General features: G+C 50.0%; 1 protein-coding gene across 4 annotated transcripts in view; it reads right to left on the reverse strand.

The window, feature by feature from the left end:
• PABPC1L (poly(A) binding protein cytoplasmic 1 like) overlaps window positions 1-24,762 on the reverse strand; it is a 29,498-nt gene extending 4,736 nt beyond the window's left edge. The window contains exons 1-15 of one of the 4 annotated variants that reach the window (XM_057701622.1): window positions 24,490-24,762; window positions 22,277-22,470; window positions 18,025-18,140; window positions 16,094-16,233; window positions 15,840-15,934; window positions 12,445-12,582; window positions 12,023-12,118; window positions 7,344-7,610; window positions 6,441-6,525; window positions 5,689-5,817; window positions 4,909-5,015; window positions 3,593-3,686; window positions 2,194-2,324; window positions 1,681-1,755; window positions 1,150-1,281 (exon numbers count right to left, since the gene is read on the reverse strand). In XM_057701622.1, the coding sequence (XP_057557605.1) occupies window positions 1,687-1,755; window positions 2,194-2,324; window positions 3,593-3,686; window positions 4,909-5,015; window positions 5,689-5,817; window positions 6,441-6,525; window positions 7,344-7,610; window positions 12,023-12,118; window positions 12,445-12,582; window positions 15,840-15,934; window positions 16,094-16,233; window positions 18,025-18,140; window positions 22,277-22,470; window positions 24,490-24,682 (1,854 nt within the window). In that variant the 5' untranslated portion in view covers window positions 24,683-24,762 and the 3' untranslated portion in view covers window positions 1,150-1,281; window positions 1,681-1,686. Of the gene's footprint in view, window positions 1-1,149; window positions 1,282-1,680; window positions 1,756-2,193; window positions 2,325-3,592; window positions 3,687-4,908; window positions 5,016-5,688; window positions 5,933-6,440; window positions 6,526-7,343; window positions 7,611-12,022; window positions 12,119-12,444; window positions 12,583-15,839; window positions 15,935-16,093; window positions 16,234-18,024; window positions 18,141-22,276; window positions 22,471-24,489 lie in introns of those variants that run through there. The other 3 variants (XM_057701623.1, XM_057701625.1, XM_057701626.1) reach the window with 3 other exon arrangements.
• Window positions 24,763-26,205: the final 1,443 nt, after the last annotated feature.

Genomic DNA, 26,205 nt, shown 5'->3' on the forward strand with positions numbered 1-26,205 from the left:
TCCCCAACGAGGGAGGTTTGACCCGTGGAGGAAAAGGGGTCCCTGAGGGGGTCAGGTTTGAATTAAGTTCTAATGCGGGGGTCACAGCAGGTAAAGAGGGAGGGAAGAGCAGTCCAAGCAGACAGAACAGCGCCGGGGAAGGCCTCTGCTGGGGGGACGGGGCCAGGAAGCGCCACTCAGCCTCACAAAACATGGTACGGGTGAGGCTGGGGGGTGCCTGAGGATCCCACCAGCACGGAGGGCTGCCTCCCCTTCCTGGGCTGTGTCTTAGGTTAAATTGTTTTCATCTTAATGGAGAAGTTTGACTCCATAAAGCTGAGGAGCAGACAGGGCGCTTTTTGTCCCTGTGCTCCCCCATCACAGTCAGTTCCAGGCAACATCCAGCTGTTAGCAAGTTGCTTTCGCCCTCTCTGAGGGCTGAGTCTCAGAGCAACCAGACCTCCGGGCTGAAGCGGATTTTAGAGGCACAGAAACTCCACAGGCCTGGCCCAGGGACCATTTCAAAGTGAGCAGCTGCACCCCCTTTTCTTGCTGCCTCTTAAGCAGGTTTAGAGTCACAACTGACTGGCTTTCTCTCCTCATTGTCCATAAGGGAAGTATCTTGATTTATTCTTGAAAACATATGAGGTAGACCTGCATCACCTGGAAATCACGACCCAGGACGGTAACCCCATCCATCCACCTAAAGCCTTTCTACAGGAGTGAAGCTATGACACAACTCCTTAGCCAGTCCAGAACAAAGAAGCAGTTCCTGCTTCCAGAGTGTTCTGCCCTGCAGGCTGCTCAAGCCAGGCATCTAGAACCCCCATGCATGTCACATGTGGGCACCTGGAGCTTCGGTGCTGGTGACGACCAGTTAGTCCCCCGCTGCACTGTTGGTGGGTGGCAGCTGCTCCTCTGGGGCTCTTACACAGTCCTGCTCACTTCCTGGCCGCTCCGCTCTGTCAGGTGCACGGTTTACACGCCCGCTATGTATGTTAGCACACATTTGGGTTTCTGTTCCTGTTTCTTACAGCCAAAGCCCCAACCCAGTCAAGGCTACCCTTTGCTCTGCCCACCTCCCTTCAACACAATAAGGCCCCCTGGGAGGCACGACAGAGTTTGCAGCACTTTTAATGCACAAAGCAACAGGTAAGAGGCTGCCCGGGTGACCAGCCTTCATTCCACAAAAAGCTCAAGTACAGATACAGCCCAATTGGGAAGTTACGGTTCACAAGGCCTTAGAGCCAAGAGCAGGAAACGCTGTTCTCTTGTCAGCCAAGGGAGTGAGAGTTCCATTTTCTGGGGATGAAAAAATAAATGTTTCTAAAGCATGGCAGACACCCAGTCTTCAAGTAAGGACACAGACTAGCCCAAGTCAGGCCTTCAGGCAGGCAGCGTGGGGCCAGGCGGTGCCCAGGGGAAGGCCGGGCTGTTCTGAGCAAAGCTGCCAGGGCAGGCAGCCAGCAAAAGAACATCCCCTCTGCTCTGCCCCAGAATCCACGCCAATTCACATCATCACACAGATTTTCCTCCTCGCCTTTGATCGTCACAGCTTCCCCGGAACGCCTCCTTGGTGCCTCCGAGATGAGCCAACGACACCAAGGGGTTCTCTGGGAGTCTGTGAATGTCCCTTCCCAGTTCTTTAAGCTTCTGGGCTTGGCTGCTCCATCACCCTTCCCCCAACCGCCACCCACCCACCTGGTCTCAGCACAGGTTCCCTCGCATCTGCTCCGTGGCCTGGTGGGCCTGCAACACCGCCAGAGCCTCTTCGACCTGTGGGACACACGTGGGAAGGGCTGGTGCAGCTGCCCCAGCAGTGGGGGCTCAGGAGGGCCTCGCCTCCCCCTACCTCAGCCTGCAGGATGTGAGAATCCACCCCCCCCCCCCCCCCGCTGCCCAACTGTGCTCAGCGGCTCACTGTGTGACAGAAACCCACGGCCACCTTCTACACGGCCGGACAGCTGGGGAAATCCTAGCCCTTATGCTGGGTCAGCACATGGCTCCCTGCAACACAGCCTTGCCTGTGGAGCTGCAGGGAATCTGGAGGGGCTGAAGTCACCAGCCCTCTCCCACCCCTACATTCAGCAGGTATTAGCTGGTTTTAGCAAGAAGATAAACTCCACCTGTCCAAGCAGCTCATCTAGGACACACCTTTATCCACAGCCCTCCTCCACCCTCAGGCCTCCCGGCTCCTCGCAGGCTCTAGCCCACCTTGGCATTGAGGGACTCCGGGGACTCCAGCATGAGCAGCAGCTCCGAGTTGTCAATCTCCAGCAGCATGCCCGTGATCTTGCCAGCCAGCTGGGTGTGGACATTGTAGATAAGGGGGTAGAGACGCTCACCTGTACAGAAGAGCCTCTGAGGCTTATGCACACACCTGGCGGACAGCCCGGCATCCCAGGGAGGGGAGAGGGGATTGTGGAACGCAGCAGAGAGGTGTCCGGGTTTTTGTTCCGGAACTGCCCCCTCCAGGTGTGTCACTAACCTCGGGGGCCTCTTCCCCAAGTGAGCATAGCCAACCCCGCCTCGGAGGCTAGTTTGAAGAATCAAATTGCACATTATATGTAAAGTACACTGCATAGACTCTGACACAAGGTTGGCTGCTGTTTTAAATGACTCTTGTTCATTTAGCAAGCAATCATTTGAAGGGTCACATGGGAATTCTAGACAGGATACGCTAATGCTGAACTTGACTTTTTGGAGGGATGGGGAGCCAAGAACACAAGATAAACTCACCCTCCACCACTGGGCACTTCGAGTGGCGGGGCCTCATGGTGGTGGTCAGCCCATCTGGGCAATGTGTAGAGGGTGCCGCCAGGGTGGGGTGCTGGGTGCCTTCAGTGGGGGTGGGAGGGGTTTTCCCACGAGGAGAGTGAAGATGTTTCCAGGGCACTGCTTTCAGAGCCTCCTACCTCCATTAAAGCCCATTTAGAATTTTTCTTTGAGGGGTGGGTAGTCAAGTGACAAAACCTCAGCTGAGCTGAGCAAACAATGAGGTGGTGGCAATAGGGGCCTTCAGAGAAGAGCCTGGGAACCATGGCAAGCTTGTTCATTCATTCAACAAGTAGCGGCCTCCTTTAGCGGGGCCTGCAATAGACACTGGGATGGAAATGGATAGCTCGGGGGTTCAGGGGCCGGGAGGTGGAGGAACAATGCTTATCTCCCCAGTGCACGGTTATCTTCTTCCTCCCTGCGGTGGGCACTGGGAGACTGATGAAATGCGGTGACAGCCTCTTCCCATCATGAGAGGTGTAAGGAATCACAGCACCCATCTGTGGGCCATTTCCTGGCAGAAACCCAAGACCCTAGCTTTTCACTCCTCCTGGCCCCTCATCTCCCCACATCTGGGGTCTCTCCCTGCCTGAGTCAAAGTCACAGAACAGAGGAGCTGGAAGAAATCTTGGACCACCTGGTCAGACCAGTGTTTTAAGACAAGATGAACAGGGACCTAGGAAGTAAAGGCGCTTTGGGCAAGGTCACCGGCAGGTGGGTCAGTGCGAGGCTGGGGACCTAGTCCCCACACCTGACCTCCACGCAGGGCGGTTCCCACCAGGCGAGCCAGCTGGTGGCGCCCCCTTCCCGCCCCAGGGTAGCGGAACCAGCCACTCACCGATCATCTGCTTCTGCTTGTGCAGCGGTGCTGCGGCCAGCATGGACACGGTCAGGGGCTCCTGTCCGGGGACACGCACGGCAGGCTCCTGGACCTGCACAGGGGGCGGGGACACATCCCTTAACCACACGGACGGGCAAGGCCTCAAAACACTTACCCTGTCAGGTGAGCACAGGCCTCCAGGGAGGCTCTGGAAGAGGGGGAGCAGGGGGCAAGGTACGGACGATCGGGTGGGACAGAATCCCTAACAAGGGCACGGTGGACTAGACGACAAAGTGATATGCTAATGCGGACGTGTTCCGTGATGCTAGGAACCCAATGCATGTTGCCAAGTGAAAGCCACACATCGCTGACCACCTGGTGCCAAAGAAAGCGCTTTTTAATCAGGTAGCTTTATGGCCTCATCCCCAGCATGACTTCTGACCCTTTCGCACCTTGGTAACTTTAAAACCATTTTGCTCTCTAAAGCCTATTCTTGTTTGTTTTGCAAGAAATAGTTTGGGGACTTCCTAGGTGGCGCAGTGGCTAAGAATCTGCCTGCCAATGCAGGGGACACAGGTTCGAGTCCTGGTCCAGGAAGATCCCACATGCCACGGAGCAACTAAGCCCATGGGCCACAACTACTGAGCCGGCAGTCTAGAGCCCATGAGCCACAACTATTGAGCCTGTGTGCCGCAACTACTGAAACCCATGCACCTAGAGCCTGTACTCCACAACAAGAGAAGCCACCTCTATGAAGAGCCCATGCACCCCAATGAAGAGTAGGCCCCTGCTCACCACAACTAAAGAAAGACCGTGTGCAGCAACAAAAACCCAACGCAGCCAATAAATTAATTAAAAATAATAATAAAAAAATAACTCCTTTAAAAAAAAAAGAAATAGTTTGAAGTATACACATAGAAATTCTAGATAGGATCTGAAAATGCTGAGTTGGAGACTTTTTTAGGGGGCAGGGAGATAAATACACAGCCTTTTAATTACAGAAGATATTTCCAGTTCTGTTCTGCAGACTGATCACAGCCTCGCTGCTCACCACATACATACTAAAGAAACCCAAGTTGATTTTGGTGATAACCCAGGCAAAGCAAATCGTGATGGACAAACAAAACGTGATCCTGGTCTTTTTCCCCTCTTCTGTTAGTGGGGACAGGAAAGGGGGGTAAATACCTCTTCTGATGCTACACGTTAATAAATGAAACTTTACAAGCCAAGAAAAGAAAGAAAACCAAGGCCCAGAGAGGGCCAATGTCTTAGACAAGATTCTGAGCCAAGCATCCCCGGAGCCCAAACTCAGGGGGCAGCTGGGCCAGCCTTACCCTGTGGGTGTTGTGTGCTGCCAAGGAACATCTGTGTGTCAGGAGAGGCCCGCTTGGTGAAGAGCATCCCGCCATACCGGGGCCTGTGGTCTGGGTACCGATGTTGGCTGTAAGAGATAAGTGGGGACGGTAAAGGCCTGGCAGCAACGCAAGGGTATAACACCTCGAGACCAGCATTCACGTAGAATCCCCAGAGCCGAGTAAAGGTCAGCACACAGATGAGCAAACATCTGCCACATGAAGGAACAGATGCTTGCCTTGTAGCCAAAGCCTACACCCCTGCTCACCCCGCCGCAGTACCTAGGTTCAAGTCTGGGGCTGAGCCCCTGTACGTATGATCACTTTCACCCAGATAACACAACAGGAACACTGTTTTCACCCAGATTTTGTGTTTTTTTGGGCTGCGCTGTGCCTCATGTGGGATCTTAGTTCCCCGACCAGGGATCAAACCCACAGTGGAAGCTGTGGGTTCCCCCTGCAGTGGAAGCTCAGAGTCCTGACCACTGGACCACCAGGAACTCCCTCACCCAGATTTTAGACAAGAGGATACCAGGTACAGTAGGTAGCAAGACCACAGAGTGGGTCAGTCCCGGAACTGGGTCTGTAGGACCCTAGAGTCCACGGTGACTACTACACAGCACAGCCTCTAACGCTGGCACGGCTCTCCGGTCACCGTGGAGGCCGGTTCTGACACTTCCAGCATCAACCCCAGCAGCAAGCCCCTGCCCCCCACCCCCACCCACCCTCCATTCCGTTCCTCTCAGCCCTGCCCACACTCACCCACTCCCTGGCTGTGAGGCACCAGGCGTGGCACATGCGCGGAGAGCGGCCTGGCACTGCCGACGGGAGCCGAGGGGCGCCGGGACACGGCTGCTGGCCGGACCACCGAGCCAGCCGGCAGGTAGGCAGCTTGTGGCACAGAGAACATGGAGAAAGTGTGGGTGGAGGGGGACAATCAGACGGGCACACTGCACCCTGATGGTTCTGGAGTGAGGAAGGGGATGCGGAGGGGAACCGGAACATTCTACAGCAGAAAGAGGAGTGAACTCATTGGCAGACCCAGAACTCCAGGGGAGGGGGTTGGAAATCTGCAATTACAAAACCAACTTCCGTCTACCCAGGACCCCGAGAGGCATAGGTACCAGAACCACACGGCCTGGTACCCCAGCGCAGCTTCAGGTCAGGGTGAACTTCACTCTTAGCCAAGGCCCATTCATCACCAGTATGGCCAAAGAAGTTTCATTTTTTCAGCTTTGCAGGAATTTTCACCATCACAAATCAGGAGAGCCTTTGGTACTCACTGAAGATAACAGCTGCGTGTCTTTAATGGGCTCAGCCCTGTCCTTGGTGCTTTACAGACATCTCACTCGGGTCCATGTTCACAAGAGGAAGCCGAGGCTCAGAGAAGTGACGCTACCCACCCAAATTAACACCCTGGGAAGCTGCAGAGCCAGGCTTGACCCCCAGGCTCATGTCCTTAACCCACCGTAAGGGCCCACGTTGCGGGGGGGGGGGGGGGCTGGGTCACTCACACGAGGGTCTGGGTGGCTGGGCCGTCCACCTGGGGGCAGGCTGGACAGGTGCGCCAGAGCCATAGTACGGGGCCTGGGCCGGAGGCTGCGTGGGAGAGAAAGACCTAGAGTGAAGACGGGGTGGCAGCAGGGGAGGCAAGAACCTGCATCCCCTCGGGGACACCACTACGGGAACCCCACGGTCCTCCCCCCAGGGGGCTGGTCAGTATAGACCCACAACGCTGGGGTGAAGGCTCCTGCCTGCCACCCTCAGGAGGCCCATTAGCCCTGAGCCCCTCAGAGCAAGATCTCAGGCTCCATCCTTGCCCCTGATGATCAGCACTACTAGCCCAGTGACCTGGATAAAAGGGCGGCAATGCCAGGAACTTGTGCCAGCTTAAGTAATTGCTAACGGGGAGGAATGCTCCCATCCTCGCAGCCGTTCATCTTTCTACAGACATCTTCCCACTCCCTCCAGGTCACACAAGCTCCTTCCCCAAACCAGGCCCCTTAGAACATTACCATCCAGGAGAGATGTTAGCAGACATCCCACAAAAATGATCATCTAAGTTGGGGGAATGCTACATGCTCTGCCAATTTGGGAAAGTCATGGTGCCTACTGGCATATCAGGATAGAAGAAGGTACATAGTAAAGAAATCTAGGCTTCTTTGGCTTAATGCAATATTTCCCCAACGTATGTGACCACAGAGAATCTTTTTCAGCATAACATTCATGAATCTCTCCCAGATCGGGGAAGCACTGTTTGACAGCATCACTATTACCCCTTTTAGAGATGGGGTGACAACGGCCACCTGCCGAGTGAGTTTCCAGCAGAATCACGCTGGGAATCTCCGTCTGCCTGTGAAGCTCGGACCTTCCTGCTCTACCTGGCTGTCAGGGAAGGGATGCGGGCAGGCAGTCACCTGGGGCACAGCAGGCAGGAAGTAGCTGGCAGGCTGCTGGAAGGAGCCCAGGAGGGGGCCGCCCAGGGCCCTCACGGTGGATAGGCGTTGCATGTACTGGTTGGTCAGGATGGCCTTCCGCTCTTCCTTGCGCTGGGCCAGTGCCACGTACAGTGGCTTGGTGCCCACGATGCGCCCATTCATCTCTGTCACGGCCTTCGTCGCCTCTTCTGGAGAGGAAAAACACACAAAGCCAAACCCTTTGCTGTGGCTACCCTGTGTCATCACCTAAAAGCAAGACAAGACAAGGGCTGCTGGGGGTGGAGAAGGAAGATTCTGGGGAACAAGTTCCCCGCCCTCCTGGGGGTCCCAGCCCGGTGCTGAGGGCACCCAGGAGAAACTGCGATCAAGGTGGTCCTCTCGCTCCCACATTTACTGAAGCCCACTGCATGCCAGATGTTTGACACTCCTTCTCACTTGACAGGCACGGCCACTCCCACTTTACAGGTAATGGAAGTAAGGCTCAGAGTGACTTGTCTGAGACCAGTCCACTTGCTAATGAGGGCTGCTCATCGTTCACTAGACCATTCCCCAGAGTTAGTGAGAACAGCTGCATTTTGCAGTTAATTTTGATCTCTAAATTCTGAAAAGATTTTCCTAAGCAGTGATGGAAAGCTGGCTTAAATTGTCAGTGTGGCTAAAATAAAGCGGGATGGTAGTTTGGGACAGGTTAAAATCTAGGAGACGTTTCTTCAAACAGGCTACAATCTTAAACCTTTCGGGGCGGGGGGGTCACTATGATGAAAAAATCTGCATTTCAACTACTCCTTGGGTTTTATTAAACTACCCATACAGCTCTTTAGTTCATTTGTGAATTACGGACAAACTAAGATGCTCTTACGAGCTGTACTTCCTAGAGACTCCATGAAAGAGATTTGTATGGAATAGGAAAATAATTTGAATTTGTATTTTTTGGTGCTTTATTGTGTTAATTTTCTTTGTGATAGAAACAAAAGTCCTAACTACTATACAAAAAAAAAAAAAAAAAAAAGAATGACTTGTCCAGGTCACCCAGCCAGTATGTCATACATTAGCCACAACTCAAAGCTTATGCAGTGCTGGTAAACCATTGCCTCAGCAAGGCACGGAGCCAAGTTCTTTAGGAATCTGGGGAAGAGGTTGTTAGTCTTTTTTTTTTTTTTTAATTAAAATAACCTTTCTATTGTGGAATGAATTTCGATGTATAGAAAAGTTACAAAAATAGTACAGAGTTGCTGTATATCTTTCACCTAGCTTGACAAATGTACCATGTTAAAAGCAGGACAAAACTACAATATCAACTGATTGGTACAATACTATTAATTATTATCTACAAGACTATTAACTAAACTGCGGATTTCATTTGGATTTCACTGGTCTTTCTAGCATTTTTCTCTTCAAGGATCTAATCAGTATCGCACTTATGATTCTTGATCTTTTTTTAGGGTCAAGACACTGGCCTGACTCCATGAGGACTTGAGCTGAGAACATTTTAAATCTGCTCTATTAGAGCCCATGCTCCAACATCAATGATATTCAACTGCATTTTGCTACCCATTCATACAGGAGCCTTGACCTGGGTGCTCACAGATCCCCTCGGGGAGGTCAATGGATAGAGTTCTGGGGGTCTGTGAACTCAGATGGTGGGAAAATGACATCTTTATTTTCACATTAGCATTTCCTTCTATTTTGAATATAGGCAAAGAAAAAATACAGTAGCACTAGCCGTGCTTGTGACTTTGTCAAGAAGAATATTTTCATATCATGTTTTTATTGCTGATCTCAAGATTTTTTAGGCTCATTGCTACTTCACTAGATCTTATAGTTTGTTTTTCTAACTTTTTTTTTTTTTGGCCACACTGCATGGCTTATGGGATCCTAGTTCCCTGACCAGCAACTGAAACCGGGCCCTCGGCAGTGAGAGCGCGGAGTCTTAACCACTGGACCGCCAGGGAATTCCCCTAGATCTTATCATTTGATGCATTAATAAAGCAGCACATACTGCTGTCACCTTAGTATTTTAACAAATATATTTCAACCCAATTGTTTTTTGTAATCCTAGGAGTTGCCTTTTATGCATTTAAAAATATCCTCAGAATGGGTCCATAGGCTTTATCAGACAGGCAAACTTTCTTGGCACAAAAATATTGTCTTAACAAGTCAATAAAAACTTCTGTTAGGTAGTTTTTTTTGTAAAAAAAGGTAAAATTAGTACAACTAATACTTACGCAGGACTTCCCTGGCGCCGCAGTGGTTAAGAATCCACCTGCCAATGCAGGGGACATGGGTTTGTATCCCTGGTCTGGGAAGATTTCACATGCCAAGGAGCAACTAAGCCCATGTGCCACAACTACTGAGCCTGCCCTCAAGCCACAACTACTGAAGTCCGAGTGCCTAGAGCCCGTGCTCTGCAACAAGAGAAGCCCACACACTGCAAAGAGTAATCCCTGCTCTCCACAACTAGAGAAAGCCCGCGCACAGCAACGAAGACCCAACACAGCCAATAAATAAATTTATAAAAAAAAAACTTATGCAAAGCTTACTATGGACTAAATCTATATGAAGTGCTTACAACACTACCATTTCATTTTCAATCACTATTTTATAAAATAGAAAATATATAAGCATATATAAATTTATATAAAATTCCCATTTTATAACAAGATAGTCACCCAGTGTACCTCATCTCTAAGCAATCCAGATTTTTTACAATTCAAGGGGTCCTCAAGGAGGTCAGTGAATCTGAAATTATACGCAGGGTATGTGAACAACTAGATCATTATTTCACTACTTATCGTGGGCAGGTGCTCTACTTGCAGGCCTTTTAGTTCTCAGGACACCTTGAGAAGTAGGTCATGTTGCTCCCATTTTACAGATGGGTAAACAGGGTCCAAATGGCAATGTCACTTCCTTCAGACTGTACAGCTAGTTAATGGTAGGACAGGGATTCAGACCTAGTTCTGATTAACTTCAAAATCCCAGCTTCCAAACACAATACTAGCGTGTCAGGATGGCCGAGTGGTCTAAGGTGCCAGACTCAAGCTTCAGCTTCCCAAACACAGTACTACACCAAGTATACACTTGCCAGGAAAGAGGGCCCAGGGCTTTTTATAAGTCAAATTTATCAATTTACCGATTGATAAATTTAATCACATTTACTGATGCTTAATTTACATGTCCCACAGCTTTCTGTCACTTTTTTTGGGAAAAGGTCCTTAACTCAAAAATTGTTAGGGGACTTCCCTTGTGGCGCAGTGGTTAAGAATCCGCCTGCCAATGAAGGAGACACAGGTTCAATCCCTGGTCTGGGAAGATCCCACATGCTGTGGAGCAACTGAGCCCATGCACCACAACTACTGAAGCCCATGCACCAAGAACCCGTGTTCCGCAGCAAGAGAAGCCACCACAGTAAGAAGCCCAAACACCACAACGAAGAGTAGCCCCCACTCACTGCAACTAGAGAAAGCCCACACGCAGCAACAAAGACCCACTACAGCGAATAAATAAATAAATTTATTAAAAAAAAAATTGTTAGAACCTCTTCCCCAAACACCAGGCTCCCTGAAGGACACTTAAAACTGGATTCAACAAGCAAAAGAACTTCTTGACCACGTCCTGAGAACCCAACCATCACACCACATGTGCAGGTTCCCAGTCCCTCACCCACACTGATCTCTTTGGAAAGTTCTTCATTCCCACCTTCAGCTCCCTACCTTCTCACAGCCAAGTCAAACACTGCTGCCACTGCCACTTCTTACAGGAAGTCCTCCTTCCTATTCCGCTGAGCTACTGCTGCTCTGCCTCCTATACTTACCCTACTATACACACATTATAGTAGCCCTGAGTTAGTGATGCATCTGACTTCCCCACTAGACTGTAAGTTACTCAAGGGCAAGGACCGTGTCTGACTTATTCCTGTGTGCTTTCCACAGGGCCTGGCAAAACATCAGGTGCTCAAGTATGGAATGAACAAACACTAGGTTTTCTTAAAATAATCTGGGGAGCCTTTAAAATTAAGATGCCCAGAGCTCTACATTCAGTTTGTCTGACTCGGGTGCCTATTTAAGAGCTCTCCAGGGGATTTTAATGAGAAGCCAGGGTTCAGAACCATCCAGGGAGCCCACCGCCCTCATCTTATAGATGAGGCTCAGAAGACGTCTGCTCAAGGTCACAGAGTCAACATCACATTTCTGGTTCCAAGAGGGCTGAGAACACGGTAGATGCTCAATACATGGGAAAGAATGAGTGAAGAATGATGCAGCCCAACCCTCTCATTTTCCAGATGGGGAAACTGAGGCCTGGAAAGGGGTTATGTCACTGGGCAAGGCCAGACAACAAAAGTCAATGGAAATTCTGAGACAGAAATTTCTGGAATCTGGCATACAGTAGGCACTCAATAAATGCTTGTTGATTGAACCTCAGTTATAGTGAGCCCCAATAAGTCCAGCTGTGTGACTGGGGCTGTATTTCTACCCTCTTCCCCTCCAGCCCAGCCAAGGATGCAGACGGATGCCAAGCTCCAGTGGGGTCAGACACAGCCCCCAACTCCAGAAGGAGCTGCACAGCACCGACTCCCTGGAAGCCGCGGGGTGGGGGTGTGCATGGGCAGTGAGGATGGGAGGGGAAGGCTACAGTCCCCTGTGGGTGCCCCCGGCCCTCACCTTGGCACTGGTGATCACTCCATAGGGAGAGAACTCTTTCCTCAGTTTCTCATCATCAATGGAGTCATCCAGGTTCTTCACATACAGGTTCACGCCCTAGAAGGAAAGGACACCACTAGATGTGTCCCTTCCCCTCCAAGCCTCAGAATGTCTTGGAGTGGAGGGAAGGGCTTTTGGGGCCAAGGGGGCACTGGCAGCCCCACCTAGCAAGCCTCCAGTCTCCTGCAGCACCCCTGCAGCTCATCCATCACAGCTTGCCCATCAGCTGGAAGCTGCAGCCCCTCCCCACCCCCCACCCCCGCCCATCTCTAAAGCCAAGTTCCTGGAAGTGGGATTGCTGGAGAAGGGAGTCACATTCAGGGCTGCCCACACACAGACACTTTCACATCAAAGCAGCTGCCCCCAGGAAGCCTGACCCTCACCTGGTAACGTGTTAGCCGGTCCTGCTTCATCTGCTCAAACCTGCGCTTCAACTCATTCTGCCGTTCCACCCGCTTCTGGGCCCGGCCCACATAGAGCAGCCTCCCACTCACCTCCCTCCCGTTCATGTCCGTCACGGCCTGTGCAGAGAAGAGGCAGCCAGAGTGCTTGGTGAGCACCCCCACGAGGCCTTGGCCTTAGCCCCGACCTCCAGTCCCATCTTCTGGGCCCAGATGGGGCCACCTGCAACCCAGGACAGCCTTGTTAGCTAAGAATAATTAGTACCAGGATCAAGGCCATTTAAAGTGAACCCAGGGACTTTCCTGGTGGCACAGTGGTTAAGACAGTGCACTCCCAATGTAGCAGGCTGGGGTTCGATCCCAGGTCAAGGAACTAGATCCCACATGCATCCCCAACTAAGAGTTCGCATGCCACAACTAAGGGAGCATGCCTGCTGCAACTAAGACCCAGTGCAATCAAAAAAACAAAAACCAAAAACCAGCTAGTTAGTCCAGCTCTGAATGCAACTTTAAAAAAAATAAAGTGAATCCACTTTTAAAAAACATGGGTCAAAATTTCAGAGTAAACTGTAGATTTTTTAAAAATTGATTTGGGCTCTACTTTAAAAAATGAAACTGAAATTTGCAGTATTTCCCATTATTTAACATTTAGGTTCTAACTATAACTACACAGTGATGATTAGAACAAAGCAATGAGCATAAATCTTTCAAAAGGGCATGACAGCATCAGGCACATCCTTCACACTGATTTCACAGCAAAGAGAATCCTTCCTGCTATGAGGACTTTAGAAACATTTGCTTTTTAACCCTTAATTTCTCTTTTCTTCAGTTAACTGGCCTAAGCCTGCCAGATCCCAAACTGTCAGCAGCTTTGATTGCAAGAATTCCTACATCTTCTGCAAGACATGCATTGTCTCCCTGCAATGCATTTATAATAAACTGAATTTGTATCAACTTATCTGCAAAAATTAGCCAAAGGCAGACCCACATGTGTACTGACTCAAAGGTTTGGATCAGACACTGGCGTTAGGGAGGATAACTGAAGGGGAACTGACTTTTTAAGGGGTCAGTTCATTAGCAAATATTTTCATATAATGACTTGCTTCCCTAGCTAGATTTGCAAATATATATAAATATATGTAAAATACTCTTGGGCCCCAAGAACTGCCTGATCTATAGTAGTCTTAAAGTTCATTACCAAAGTCTCTAAGACCTTGGGGTCTATGGTTTCCTCTGCCAGTTTCACTGATCTACTTCAACTTATTTTATAGTTTGGGCAACGAAAGTCTATAGAGAGGGCGGGACTTGTCCAAGGACACACAAGACGTTACCTTTCAAAGGAGCCCTTTACTTAAGAACAAAACTTCAGAGTCTGAAAGAGTTGGTTCTAATCCCAGTGACCTCTCCTCCTAGCTACAACCTGGTGGAACATCATAGCTGCAGTAGAGACCATATTGGTGGGAGGAGACGGACAGTGTATGCAAAAATCAGGCAGCACCTGGCCCATGGTAAGTGCTCAGTGAGAAGTGGCTGCTATCAAGATGGCCCCAGGATCCAGGTCTCCAGCCAGAATCCACCATGAGCTGAGCTCTTCCATGACCAGTGATCTTAATGGGGCAGCAGCTACAGAAAGAGCTTCATGGTGGGAGGCAAAATAGGACATTATCCCTGCTTTGTTTCTCATGCTGTAACCTTATAGCATTCCCTTGCACGGAGATACGAATCTCGTACCTCCTGACAGTGAAAGACTAGAGATTTAACAGTGACACGAGACCCAGCCCCTGCCCTCAGTTCTATCCATGGAGATCTGGGCTAAAGATGGAGACAGACAGGAGGGGCACCTGATTAGAAGCATGTGAGAACAGGAAGAGGTGGCTTCCTGAAGGAGGGAAAAGTATAAGCTGAGACCCATCAATAATCTACAGCAAAAAAAAATTAAATAAATGAACAAATAAATTTATTTAAAAAAAAAATACAGGGACTTCCTAGGTGGCGCAGTGGTTAAGAATCTGCTTGCCAATGCAGGGGACCAGGTTCGAGCCCTGCCCCAGGAAGATCCCACATGCCACGGAGCAACTAAACCCATGCACCACAATCATTGAGCCTGAGCTCTAGAGCCTGTGAGCCACAAATATGGAGCCCATGTGCCACAACTACTGAAGCCCACGTGCCTAGAGCCTGTGCTCTGCAACAAGAGAAGCCACCTCAATGAGCAGCCCACATATCACAATGAAGAGCAGCCCCTGCTCACCACACTAGAGAAAGCCTCTGTGCAGCAACGAAGACCCAATGTAGCCAATAAACAAATTAAATAAATAAATAAATTTATAAAAAAAAAAAAAATACAGGCTTCCCCTGTGGCGCAGTGGTTAAGAATCCGCCTGCCAATGCAAGGGACATGGGTTCGAGTCCTGGTCTGGGATGATCCCACACGCCACAGAACAACTAAGCCCATGTGCCACAGCTACTAAAGCCTGCATGCCTAGAGCCTGTGTTCTGCAACCAGAGAAGCCTCCACAATGAGAAGCCTGTGCACCACAACAACGAGTAGCCCCTGCTCGCCGCAACTAGAGAAAGCCCAAGCGCAGCAACAAAGACCCAATGTAGCCATAAATAAATAAATAAATAAATAACGTTTATTTAAAAAAAAATAATAATTTACAGCTATACTGTCCAGTATGGCAGTCACTTGTCACATGCAGCTTCTGAATACTTGAAATATGGCTAGTCTGAGCTGACATGTGCTAGAGGTACCAGATTTCAAAGAATTAGTACAAAAAAGGGACTGTAAAAAGCTCAATTTTTATCAATGTAAATATTACATCACAACTGATTATATCAATATCATATCACATTGAAGTGATAATCTGAATAAGTAAAATAAAATATTAAAATGATAGGGGTTTTTTTTACCCTTTTTAATGTGGTTAGTGGACAATTTTGAACTGCACATGTGGCTCATGTTATATTTCTATTGGACAGCACCGATCTACAGAGTAGGGAAGAGGAAGTGTTTTGAGAAAACGATATTTGCAAAGGCTTGGAAGCAAGAAATAACATGGCACTTCCTCTCCCTGGCTTCAATCCCACCATCAATTCAAAAAGAGGGTAACGGCTGTCTCAAAGGCCCCTACTGCTCCCGTGGAGCAAGATTCTACAAAAAGCCAGCCAGCCTCAGGGTATGGAAGCAACTGGAGGAGGCTGAAGGCACCTCCTGCCTTCACTGCAGGCAGGAGAGGCCCTGGCTCATATGGACCCCAGCTAGAGAGGAAATTTTTCCTTCATGGGCAGTTGGAGCCCTCCACTCCTGATCTCCCTTCTTCCTTGTCCTGGCTCTGCACCTCCTCCAAGAAAAAGGGCCACGGGGAGGCTCCTACCTTCTGGGCTTCCTCATGCGTCTCAAAGTTGACAAAGCCAAAACCGCGGGAGTGGCCGCTGTCATCCCTCATCACCTTGACACTCAGCATCTTCCCTGAGAAGGGCAACCTAGCTCAAAGGGGAGTCAAGGGAGCCCTGAGATATCCCCCTCCCTTCTCCCAAGTCTTCAGGAAGCCCCAGGGGTGCCCCCGTCCCGGCCAGAGCTGGGAGTAGAAGAGAAGTGATCCCCAACTCCCTTGAGGAACATGCCCACCAAACTGGGAGAAGAGGTCCTGCAGGCACTGCTCGTCCACATCCACGTGGAGGTTCTTCACATAGATGTTGGTGAACTCCATGGCCCGAGCTCCCAGCTCTGCCTCCCGCTCCCGTCGGGACTTGAAGTGGCCAACGAAGCTGTGGACACACTGACAGGGTAGGCAGCCGCCTACAGCTGCCACCAGCCACCCCCCTCCCAGCCCTGGCCCACCCAGCAACCCTGGGTCACTGGGTCAATTGCCACCAGCCTCCAGGCCTCTGTACCCCTCATCAGGGGACTGGGCAGGGCAATGCCCTTAGACGGCATACATCCGAGGTCTGACCACCTCCAACAGTCCAGATTCTCTGTTCCAGAATAAGGTTAAGATAACTTCACTCTTGTGGCAAATGCACAGGGATCTCCTACCACACACCCCGCAGCTGAGTGCCCAGGAGATACGAGCACGAACTTGGGAGTCACACAGACAAGGGCTCGAATCCTCACTCTGCAGTTGCCAAGCTGTGTGACCCTGGGCAAGTTACTTAACCTCTCTAAGCCACCGTGTTCATTCCTGTAAAACTCAGGATCAAACTCGCATCACAAGGATTTACTTATTCATTTAACATGTACTAGGTGCACTGGGGAAGTGGTTGTGAGAGAACCAGAGGCGGTTTATGCCAGCATTGCTGGGGTGGTGGAGGGCGGTGGCGCGGGGTACTGAAATCATTTACCTACAATATGAATTTTAAAAATTGTAATTTCCAAGCCCACACTGACACTGCTAGGAAAGTATCCTAGATTAAGAAAAACAGAGCAAGCATAACGACTTCCCTGGTGGAGCAGTGGTTAAGAATCCGCCTTCCAATGCAGGGGACATGGGTTTGATCCCTGGTCCAGGAAGATCCCACATGCCATGGACCAACTAAGCCCACGCACCACAAGTACTGAGCCTACACACTGCAACTACTGAAGCCTACGCACCTAGAGCTCACGCTCCACAACAAGAGAAGCCACCAAACTGAGAAGCTTGCGCACCGAAACGAAGAGTAGCCCCTGCTCGTCGCAACTAGAGAAAGCCTGAGTGCAGCAACAAAGACCCAACTCAGCTAAAAATTTTTTTAAAAAGTAAAAATAAAAAAAAAATTAACAAGCATAAGAAAATTTGATAGTATCTATAAGACACTTCGTACAAATGAGTTATAACTGGCATCAAAAATTGAAGGAGACTGAGTAACAGAGGAAAGCGGGCAAACTAAAGCTGACAAAGATAGAAACATGCTTTTGGAGATTTGGGAAAAGCCCTCCAAAGTTCAAGTTCTCTGATGGAAGCATCCCCTGAGAAATTCTGGACAAAATGACTCTTGGTGCATCTCCCAGCTCAAAGCGTCCTCCACTGCTCAGCCTCGGGCACAGGGCCGGGCCATCTGATAGGCAGAACCAGAAATGGCGAAGGGAACCACCAGAGCAGATTCTCTCCAGCATCTGTGTCTCAATTTTCCCATCTGTGAAGTGGGGATAACACCAAACTTAAAGGCATGAAAATGGCAGGCTAAGGGTATGTCAACCTTCCTTCTTGTCCCCAAATTCAGGAAACAAAAGGTTTAATAAAATTCACAGCCATTCTGAGAAGGCTGGAAAACAGACAAAAATCACTGAGTCCCTTGATGATCTGGCCATTAACTGTTCCTGCTAGAATTTCTAAAGCATCACCTCATTCACTACTCAGAACCACCCTCTAACGCGTATCAGCAGGCCCGTGTTTTACTTGAGGAAAGGGAGTCCCCGGGGAGATTGAGCGACTCCTCTGAGGTCACACTGCCAGCAAGAATACCAGCAGCTGCTCAGTGCCTGGCACCCATTAGTCAGTGGCAGTCATACGGGTCCAAAGTTGGTGGTACCATGACTCTGTTCCTTTAGCCCGGGCCCCACCCCCACACCCCACCACTCACACTTTGCGGTCATTCAGCAGCATCCCGTTCATGGTGCTGATGGCGTTCTGCGCAGCCTCATGGGTCTCAAAATGCACAAAGCCGAAGCCTCGGGAGCCATGATCATCACACACCACCTGGGCCACCGGGAAACAGGACACGGAGAGCATCCAACAGAGCGTTCACACAGAAAAGAATGGCAACGCCAACAGTGACTAACATCTAAGGGCTTGCTCTGTGCCTGTGAAGACAATCCTATGCCACACAACAGCCCTATTTTAGAGATGGGAAACAAAAGCTCAGAGAGGTCAACCTATCTGCTTAAGATCATACAGTAAGGAGGGATAGAGTCCTCAAATTGAACCCAGATCGCATCTATACCATAGACCAGCTTTTAATGATCTTCCTAAGGCGATGGATAAAAGGATTAGATTCAAACCACTTCCCCCCTTTCCTGCATCTTTGTTTCTAACAGCAAATTAGAAACAACCCAAGGATCCAGCAAGAGGAGGCTGGTTAAGGGGCTTCCCTGGTGGCACAGTGGTTAAGAATCCGCCTGCCAGTGCAGGGGACACGGGTTTGATCCCTGGTCTGGGAAGATCCCACATGCCTCGGAGCCACTAAGCCCGTGCACCACAACTACTGAGCCTGTGCTCTAGAGCCCACAAGCCACAACTACTGAAGCCTGTGTGCCCTAGAGCCCGTGCTCTGCAACAAGAGAAGCCACCACAATGGGAAGCCCAGGCACTGCAACGAAGATTAGTCCCTGCTTGCTGTAACTAGAGAAATCCCAAGCGCAGCAACAAAGACTCAAAGTAGTTTATGTAAATAATAAAAATAAATTTAAAAAAATAAAAATATATATAAAAAAAGAGGAGACTGGTTAAGTAAATTACAGTACATTCATCTTGGTCTGCTGTATGCCCATAGTTGAAAAGAATGTGGTAGATTTCACTGCTGGCAGAGTTACCTGCAAGGTATATTGTTATGTGGGGGAAAAAAAATATCAAGCCCATTTGGGTTCAAGTGGGCATCTATACTGTTGAGAAACTTTTTGGCATTTTTTGGTAACATTCAATTATGTTTCCGCTAACTACAAGAAATGCACATTTAGTGGAAACTTGGAAAGTGAGTGCAAGAGAGAGAAAGAGATAAAGATTGAGAAAGTGAGGAAGAGGGGGGAAGAAAGAAGGAAGGAAAGTAGGAAGAGAGAAAGTATGGGATGGTTATTTTTAAAAATTTTTATACAGTTTTTTAAAGGTTACTCTCCATTTACAGTGATTACAAGATATGGGCTATATTCCCTGTGTTGTACAATACATCCTTGAGTCTATCTTACACCCAATAGTTGGTACCTTCCACTCCCCCACCCCTATATTACTCCTCCTCCCCCTCCCCACTGGTAACCACTAGTTTGTTCTCTGTATCTGTGAGTCTGATTCTTTTTTATTATATTCACTTGTCTGCTGTATTATTTATTCACATGTAAGTGATATCATATAGTATTTGTCTTTCTCTAACTTATTTCACTTAGCATAATGCCCTCCAAGTCCATCCACATTGCTGCAAATGGCAAAATTTCACTCTTTTTCACAGCTGAGTAGTATTCCATTGCATATGTAAACCACGTCATCTTCATCTATTCATCTGTTGATGGACACTTAGCTTGCTTCCATACCTTGGCAGGGAAATTTTTAAAACAGACACACACAAAACTGTTAATAATTATTTCCAGGAACTAGAGTTGAACATGATGGAAACTTTTTTACTTTACTCCTTTCCAGGTTGTTTAAACTTTACCAATTAATTCATTATTTCAACATCAAACTTGTTTCAAATTTTGAAAAGACCCACAAACATCTTACCCCCATTCTGTGAGGCTCCTGACTCAAGTTATTAGGACAGACCTCACGAACGGGAAAGATCTTCGGTTCACAGAGTTCCTGTCCCTTTGGCTGAACTTGTACTAAGACCCCAATGACCATTTCCTGGGATCCCTGGCTCCACTCATCCCTGCAGCCACTGCACCAGCTCAGTTAAGTGACATTTTCTGCCTCGACCATGGCCCCAGCCTCCCAACCCGGCTTCCAGGCTGACCACTGGGGTGCTTTTTCTAAAATGTAACTGTGACCATGTCCCTCCAGGAAATAACTTCCAGTAGCTCCCACAATCCACAGAACTAGACCAACTTGGCATGTGAGACTCTCCAATTGGCTCTTCACAAGTCCTGCTTCCAAATCCACACCCAACACACACCCCCTCCAGCCCCAAGCAGGGTCCTTCCACTTTCAACTCAAGCCCAGCTCTGTCATTCAGATTTAATCACATTGACTGGGCTCCACTCTGAGCCAAGCACTTGCTAAGGGCATCACATACTTGTCATTACATATTTGTCATCAGAACCCTTCCAGGCAATTCTTAACCTCTGAGCCCCAGCTGCCAGCTTGGGGAAAATGAGATTAAATGACTTGTCCGAGGTTGGCCAGCCAGCAGAAGTAACTATTTGATTCTTGTAGCTGCTTAATGGGATGCCCGCTACTCTTTCAAGGGCTGTCAGTGTTGCAAAGATTACTTGAGTTAATATACATTCACAACTACCCTAAGAGGTAGGTTCTACCACTGCCCACTTTTATAGAGGAAACTGAGGTATGGAGAGGTTAAACAACCAGCCCAAGGCGACACTGCCAGGAAGTGGAAGGGACAGAATTTGAACTCAGGACACTTGGCCCCAAAGTCCAAGATCTGGCTGACTATGTCATGCTGCCTCTCTGCTCGGTAGGCTCGGCTGGCCTTTGCACTTGGGTGGCATGACCCCAAGCCTGGTGGAGTTCCACGGTGCCTCAGAAACCTTTCCTCAGCCCCACGGCACTCTCCTTCTTGGGCCTTTGACTGCCTGGATCCCTGTGCATTTCTCTCAGAGCCCAACCTTCGGCTGTTACTAAAAAGATCCACCATCTCCAACCAGCATGAGAGCACTTAGTAGCCCGTGAGGAAGAGTTCCAACACAGAGGGTGAAATCACTCCCAACCTCTTCCCCTATCCCCCAGCTGATCCTCAAAGACAGAAAACATCCCTTTCTGTCTATCATGGAGAGCCTTTAGCAGCTACTGCACCTCCTCCAGTCTGTGTGCCACTCTGAGTCACAGAGATAACCCCTCACTCATAGGGAGGTGGTGAGGCCTCACTTGAGAACTTCAGGACTGTGCCTGGCACACAGTAGGAGTCAAGGGAGAGTTCTAACACAGAAGGTGCCATCACTCCCTGTCCCCCCCACCCCCCCGCCACCACCCACTGCCTTCCCAGAAGGCTGGACATGCCAAAGGCTGCAGGGTAACTGACCAGCCATCCTCATAAACTCTAAGGGGCAAAACACCCAGGGTTAAGCCCAGTCAGAACAGACTGACCTGCTGCATGGCCCCCAATCCTCAACTACAAAGTCAGAGAAACGACCACCACCCTTCCCAAATGATAATACAGCCATTAGCTCAACAAATATTTATTAAGCACCTACTATGCTTTCACCTCTCATTTAGGTACTGGGATACAGTGGTGAATAAGAACAAGATCCCTACTCTTAGGAAACTTCCATTCTATTATAAGAGAAATGTCAGAAACAAGGTCTGGTTCATTGCCATCACAGCCCCAATCAATGGGCTTCCTGTATCTACTTGCTTTGTCCTATAATTTCTACTGCCCTCTCATTCTGAATCTGGGCTGTTCTCATGACCTACTTCAGTCAGTAGAATGCAATGAAACGAGTGTACTAGTTCTGAGCTGAGGTCTCAAGGGGCCTGGCGAGCTTTCACTCTTTGTCTCCTGGGACCCTGCTATTACCGTGAGAATAGCCTGGGCTAGCCTGCTGGAGGATGAAAGCCCATAGGCAGGAAAACCGAGACAGTCCAGCTGACAACCACCCACTTCCTAGAAGCAGGGCCATCCAGCTCTCAGTGGGCATCTGAAGGAGCCCAGCCAAGAACAGAAGAACTACACAGCTGAACTCAGCCCCAAGCACCAACAGCACAATTTTGAGCAAAATAAATGGTTGTTGACAGCCACTAACTCAGGAGGTGGCTACACAGCAAGAGCTAGTTGATACATAGGTGACCACTAATAGTTGTATGAAGATCAAACAGAGAAAAACTATCATTCAGGTGCTGGCTGAACCTGGAGCCTTACTGACAAGACCTTGTCAACTGTAAAGCGAGGTGCTACTTGGTATCCCTCTACCACCACACAAGTGTCTAACACAGAACCCCCCCAGAGGCACACCCACCTTGCAAGAGAGGATGTTCCCAAAGGTGGAGAAGGTGTCGTACAAGGCCTTGTTGTCAATGGAGTCCTCCAGGTTCTTGATGAAGATGTTGCCCACACCCGATTTGCGAAGTCCTGGGTCTCTCTGGGACCACATGATGCGGATGGGCTGGCCTTTGATCACCTCGAAGTTCATTGTGTCCAGTGCCCTCTCCGCTAGACAAGAGGAGAGAAAGGAGCTAGTTCAGGGGATTTTCTTTCCCTGAGCCCCAAAGAGCTTAACTGGGAGGTGAGTCAAAAAAAAAAAAAAGAGCCACTGTCTGCATCTCACTTGAGATAAGAGCTTGAAGGCTCTGGAAGAATAAACAGAAAGAATTCATGTGTATGGTGCTCCTCCCACCTTCCAGGTAGGATCTCCTTCAACTGTTCAGCATAGTGACATGAGAAGGAATTCCTATCCCCATTTTACAGAAGGGCAAACTGAGGCACAGAAAGGAGAAAGATCAGGAGGGTCCCTATGACAAGGGTGGCAGCAGTTTGAGGAAACTGAAGCTCAGAGGTGCTGAGCGGCAGAGTTGAGATTTGATCCCAAGGAAGTATGGCTTCCGGGGAAGTGAACATCACCTCTCTGAGCCCATTGCTACCCCTGTAAAGAGGGGATGATGATAACATGAGGGTGAATTAAAAATTATCCACACGCTGGCTGTAGAAGCCAGCGTGCGGATAATTTTTGACTCATCTTCATATTACCCACCTTTCTACATCTAACAAAGGGAGAGAATACCACCTGCCTCCAGGTCATTAGACAGACAAACTTAAAGTGTGCCAGGTGCCTTGTACTCTGTGCCTGGCACAAAATAGGCGTCTGGTAAACAGTAGTATGTCTAAAGACAACAGCCTATGCCCATCCTCCTGCCAGGTGGTATGCTGTCCCCTGTTTCAGGGACACCTCTGGTTTCAGAGGGCATGGAGAGGAACTGTGGAATACTCAGTGGGCAAGCTTCGAGAATCCTGGGTTTTCCATCTAGTCCTGCCATAAACACCCAGGAGTAAAATCCTTCTCCTGTCTGGAGCTCAGTTTCCCCATTTAGGAAGCCTGGCAAAAAAGGCAGGTTGTACAGGGCTTGGAGGAAGATGGCAAGAGGCAGTGTGTGGGTAAAGCAGAGCAGAGGGGAAGGCCCCCTGGAATCCAGCTCGGCCACCTGCTGGGAAACCCCTGCAGAACCACCCCAGCAAACTCCCAGATCAGGGAACCTCCCCATCCTCCCAGGAGACTCAGAGTAAAGGCGCCCCCTTTTTGACTTGGCTGGGGCAGGCTTTTTTTTTGGTTATGTTTCTGGAGTCTTATAGCTACAGTCGCTATGATTTTTCTTAGGTTGGCACTTACCCACGGCTCACAATGTACCATGTGATACTGGAGCTACTTCACAGACACAGCCCTCCATTCCTTCCAGGCTGCTGGGGAATAAACCTTAGCCCCACTTTACAGATGAAGAGGTGGGATTGGGAAATACTGCTCAAGCTCGCAGCCCAGTGGCAGAGCTCCAACCAAACCCTGCACTCTTCATCTTTCTCCTCGCCACTCCCAACAGAAGTGAGGACACACCCAGCTGACACGCTCTGAAAGATCCTATCAGCTCTGAGAAACGGGTCGTGGCGCCTGGAGCGAAGGCTGCTTTTCTCGGTTCGCGAAGGTGGAAGCGCCTGACGCAGACCTCGGGTCCCGCTTCCGGGAAAGGCCGCAGCTCGAGGCCGAGCTCTCCCGGCTGCCCCGCTCATCACCCGTGTCTTCTCGGGCATTTTCCTCACCAGGTGCTTTGAGCTGCTCATCCTCCCAATCACTCTCTGATCAGGTACCACCCTCATTTTGCAGACAAGCAACGGAAGCTCAGAATGAGTCATCTGCTCAAAGCCCCACAGCTGCCGGCTTTCTAATCCCAGGTCTGGCTGACCCCCAAGCCCTTGGCTGTTTTCACTCAGCCTTAACACTTCTCTTCCGGAAAACGGAGCACCAGTAAAACACAGTAGGAGCACACTCATTGCTAGTTCCTGTCTCAGTGGCCTCTCAGAGTCCCTTCTAAGGCCTTGTATCTCTAGACCTCAGTTTCCCTGACTGTCAAAGTGGAAGATGCAGGAGTGGCCAGAGATGAAAGCGCGCGGGTGGCTGGGATGCTCTCTGCCTGTCTGCCGGTCGGTCGGTCCGTAAGCCCACCCCCCCTGCCCCAGGGGGCTCACCGTCTGCAGGCTGCTGGAAGTTGATGTAGGCGTAGCCCAGCGAGCGGCGGGTGGCCACGTCGCGGCACACGCGGATGGACAGGATGGGGCCGGCGGGCGAGAACTTCTCATAGAGCATGGCCTCGGTCACGTCGGGGTGCAGGTCGCCCACGTAGAGCGAGGCAAGCGGGTAGCCCGGGCCGCTGGCGTTCATGGTGGGCGCGCGGCCCCGCGCTCGGCGCCCACGTGCGCTCACCCCTGCGGGAGCCTCGGCAGCGGGGGCGCGCGGGCCGGCGGGTTCTTCCCACCCACGTTCGCCCCCCCGCCCACCCCCGGCCTTTACCGCCCCCGCCGCCCGGCTAGCCAATCGCGGGCGCGCTCGAGCCCCGCCCCGCACCTGGGACCCCTCAGCCTTCTAGAAGCCCCAGGTGGAGGGCATCTCTGCCCCCGCGACGGGAGGCGGGGAGAGCCCTCACCTGGCCCCGGCTAGGGCTGCGGGGACGTGGGAGGAGCTCCGAGCCGGCGCCGGCAGCGCAGAGGGGAGGGATACCACGGGGAGACCTGGGTTCTAAATGCCATTGTCGTTGTCCTCCTGCGCCTGTTTCCCTTCTCCGTGAAGTTAGGAGGATGTCCTTTACACAAGGATTGAAGGCGAGCGTGTTGCAAAGCATGTCTACCTACCCTCCTGAGAGGCTTTCTCTCATCCAGACAGTCCGGATCTAGTCCCAGCCTTCTGGAACCGGCTCGGTGATTTGGGACTGAAGGCTCCGTGTGAAAATTCAGACCCCTAAGGCCTTCCTTGACCCTGGTTCTTTTATTGCCAAGACCTTTTCGTGGGGACATATCCTGAGCACCTCTTTCTCAAAGAACCCATTCTACCTGCACTCCAGTACAGAGGCCCACCAAGTTCTTTGCGACCCAGCCTCTGAAAACAGTAGGGCCTAAAAGAACAAGATAGGGTAAGTGGCCCAAAATTAAGCACCAAGACTCTTCTGTCAGTCTTAGTTTGCAGCCCCAATCTGTGGTGTAGGGTCATTTTTGAAAAAAGTTGGTCCAATCCACTGTGGACTGACACTTCACTAGGCCTCTTCTGGTTTCCTGCTTCACTAAAACAGGTAAGTTCCCATTGACCTTTGGTTGGGCGTGACAGGTGGAGCAGCTTGGGAACCAGGGGCAGGAGTAGGTCTGGCTGCCCAGCCTATACTAGCAAGAAAGTATCAACCAATTCTAATCTTGGGCTTAAATACCTCCCCTTCTTGACCCCACCCCCCACCCCCCGTCCTTGTAGGAATGTGGGTTTTTTTTTTTGTCTAGCAGGATCTCGAAGGATTGAACCTGGACCCAGTGAGTGAAAGCACCAAGTCCTAACCACTGGGTAACCAGGGAATTCCCAATGTGGATGTCTTTAGATGGGGGCAAATCCCATAAGGAAACTCAGTGTTGTAGGCTATCTTAGTGTTAACACAAGTGACAGAGACTGGTATAACCTTGGAGATAACAAGTCCTTATGCTACCATCTCTCACTGGCTTGGTTACATCTCAGGGTTTTAAAACAAAGGGGGTGGTGGTGTGCAATTGGGATGCAAAACAAGTCCATACCGAGTCTTAGAAGCCACAGGTGAGGACCCTGTGGAAGGTGGACAGGTTCTGTGTTAATTCATGGCAATTTCTTCCCAACACCTGGACTTCTGGTTCTAAAGCATTACATGCAGCTGCTGCCTCCCTTTAAAGAGAAGA

Source organism: Hippopotamus amphibius, chromosome 12 (genome assembly GCF_030028045.1).
Source record: "Hippopotamus amphibius kiboko isolate mHipAmp2 chromosome 12, mHipAmp2.hap2, whole genome shotgun sequence".
Taxonomy (NCBI): Eukaryota; Metazoa; Chordata; class Mammalia; order Artiodactyla; family Hippopotamidae; genus Hippopotamus; species Hippopotamus amphibius.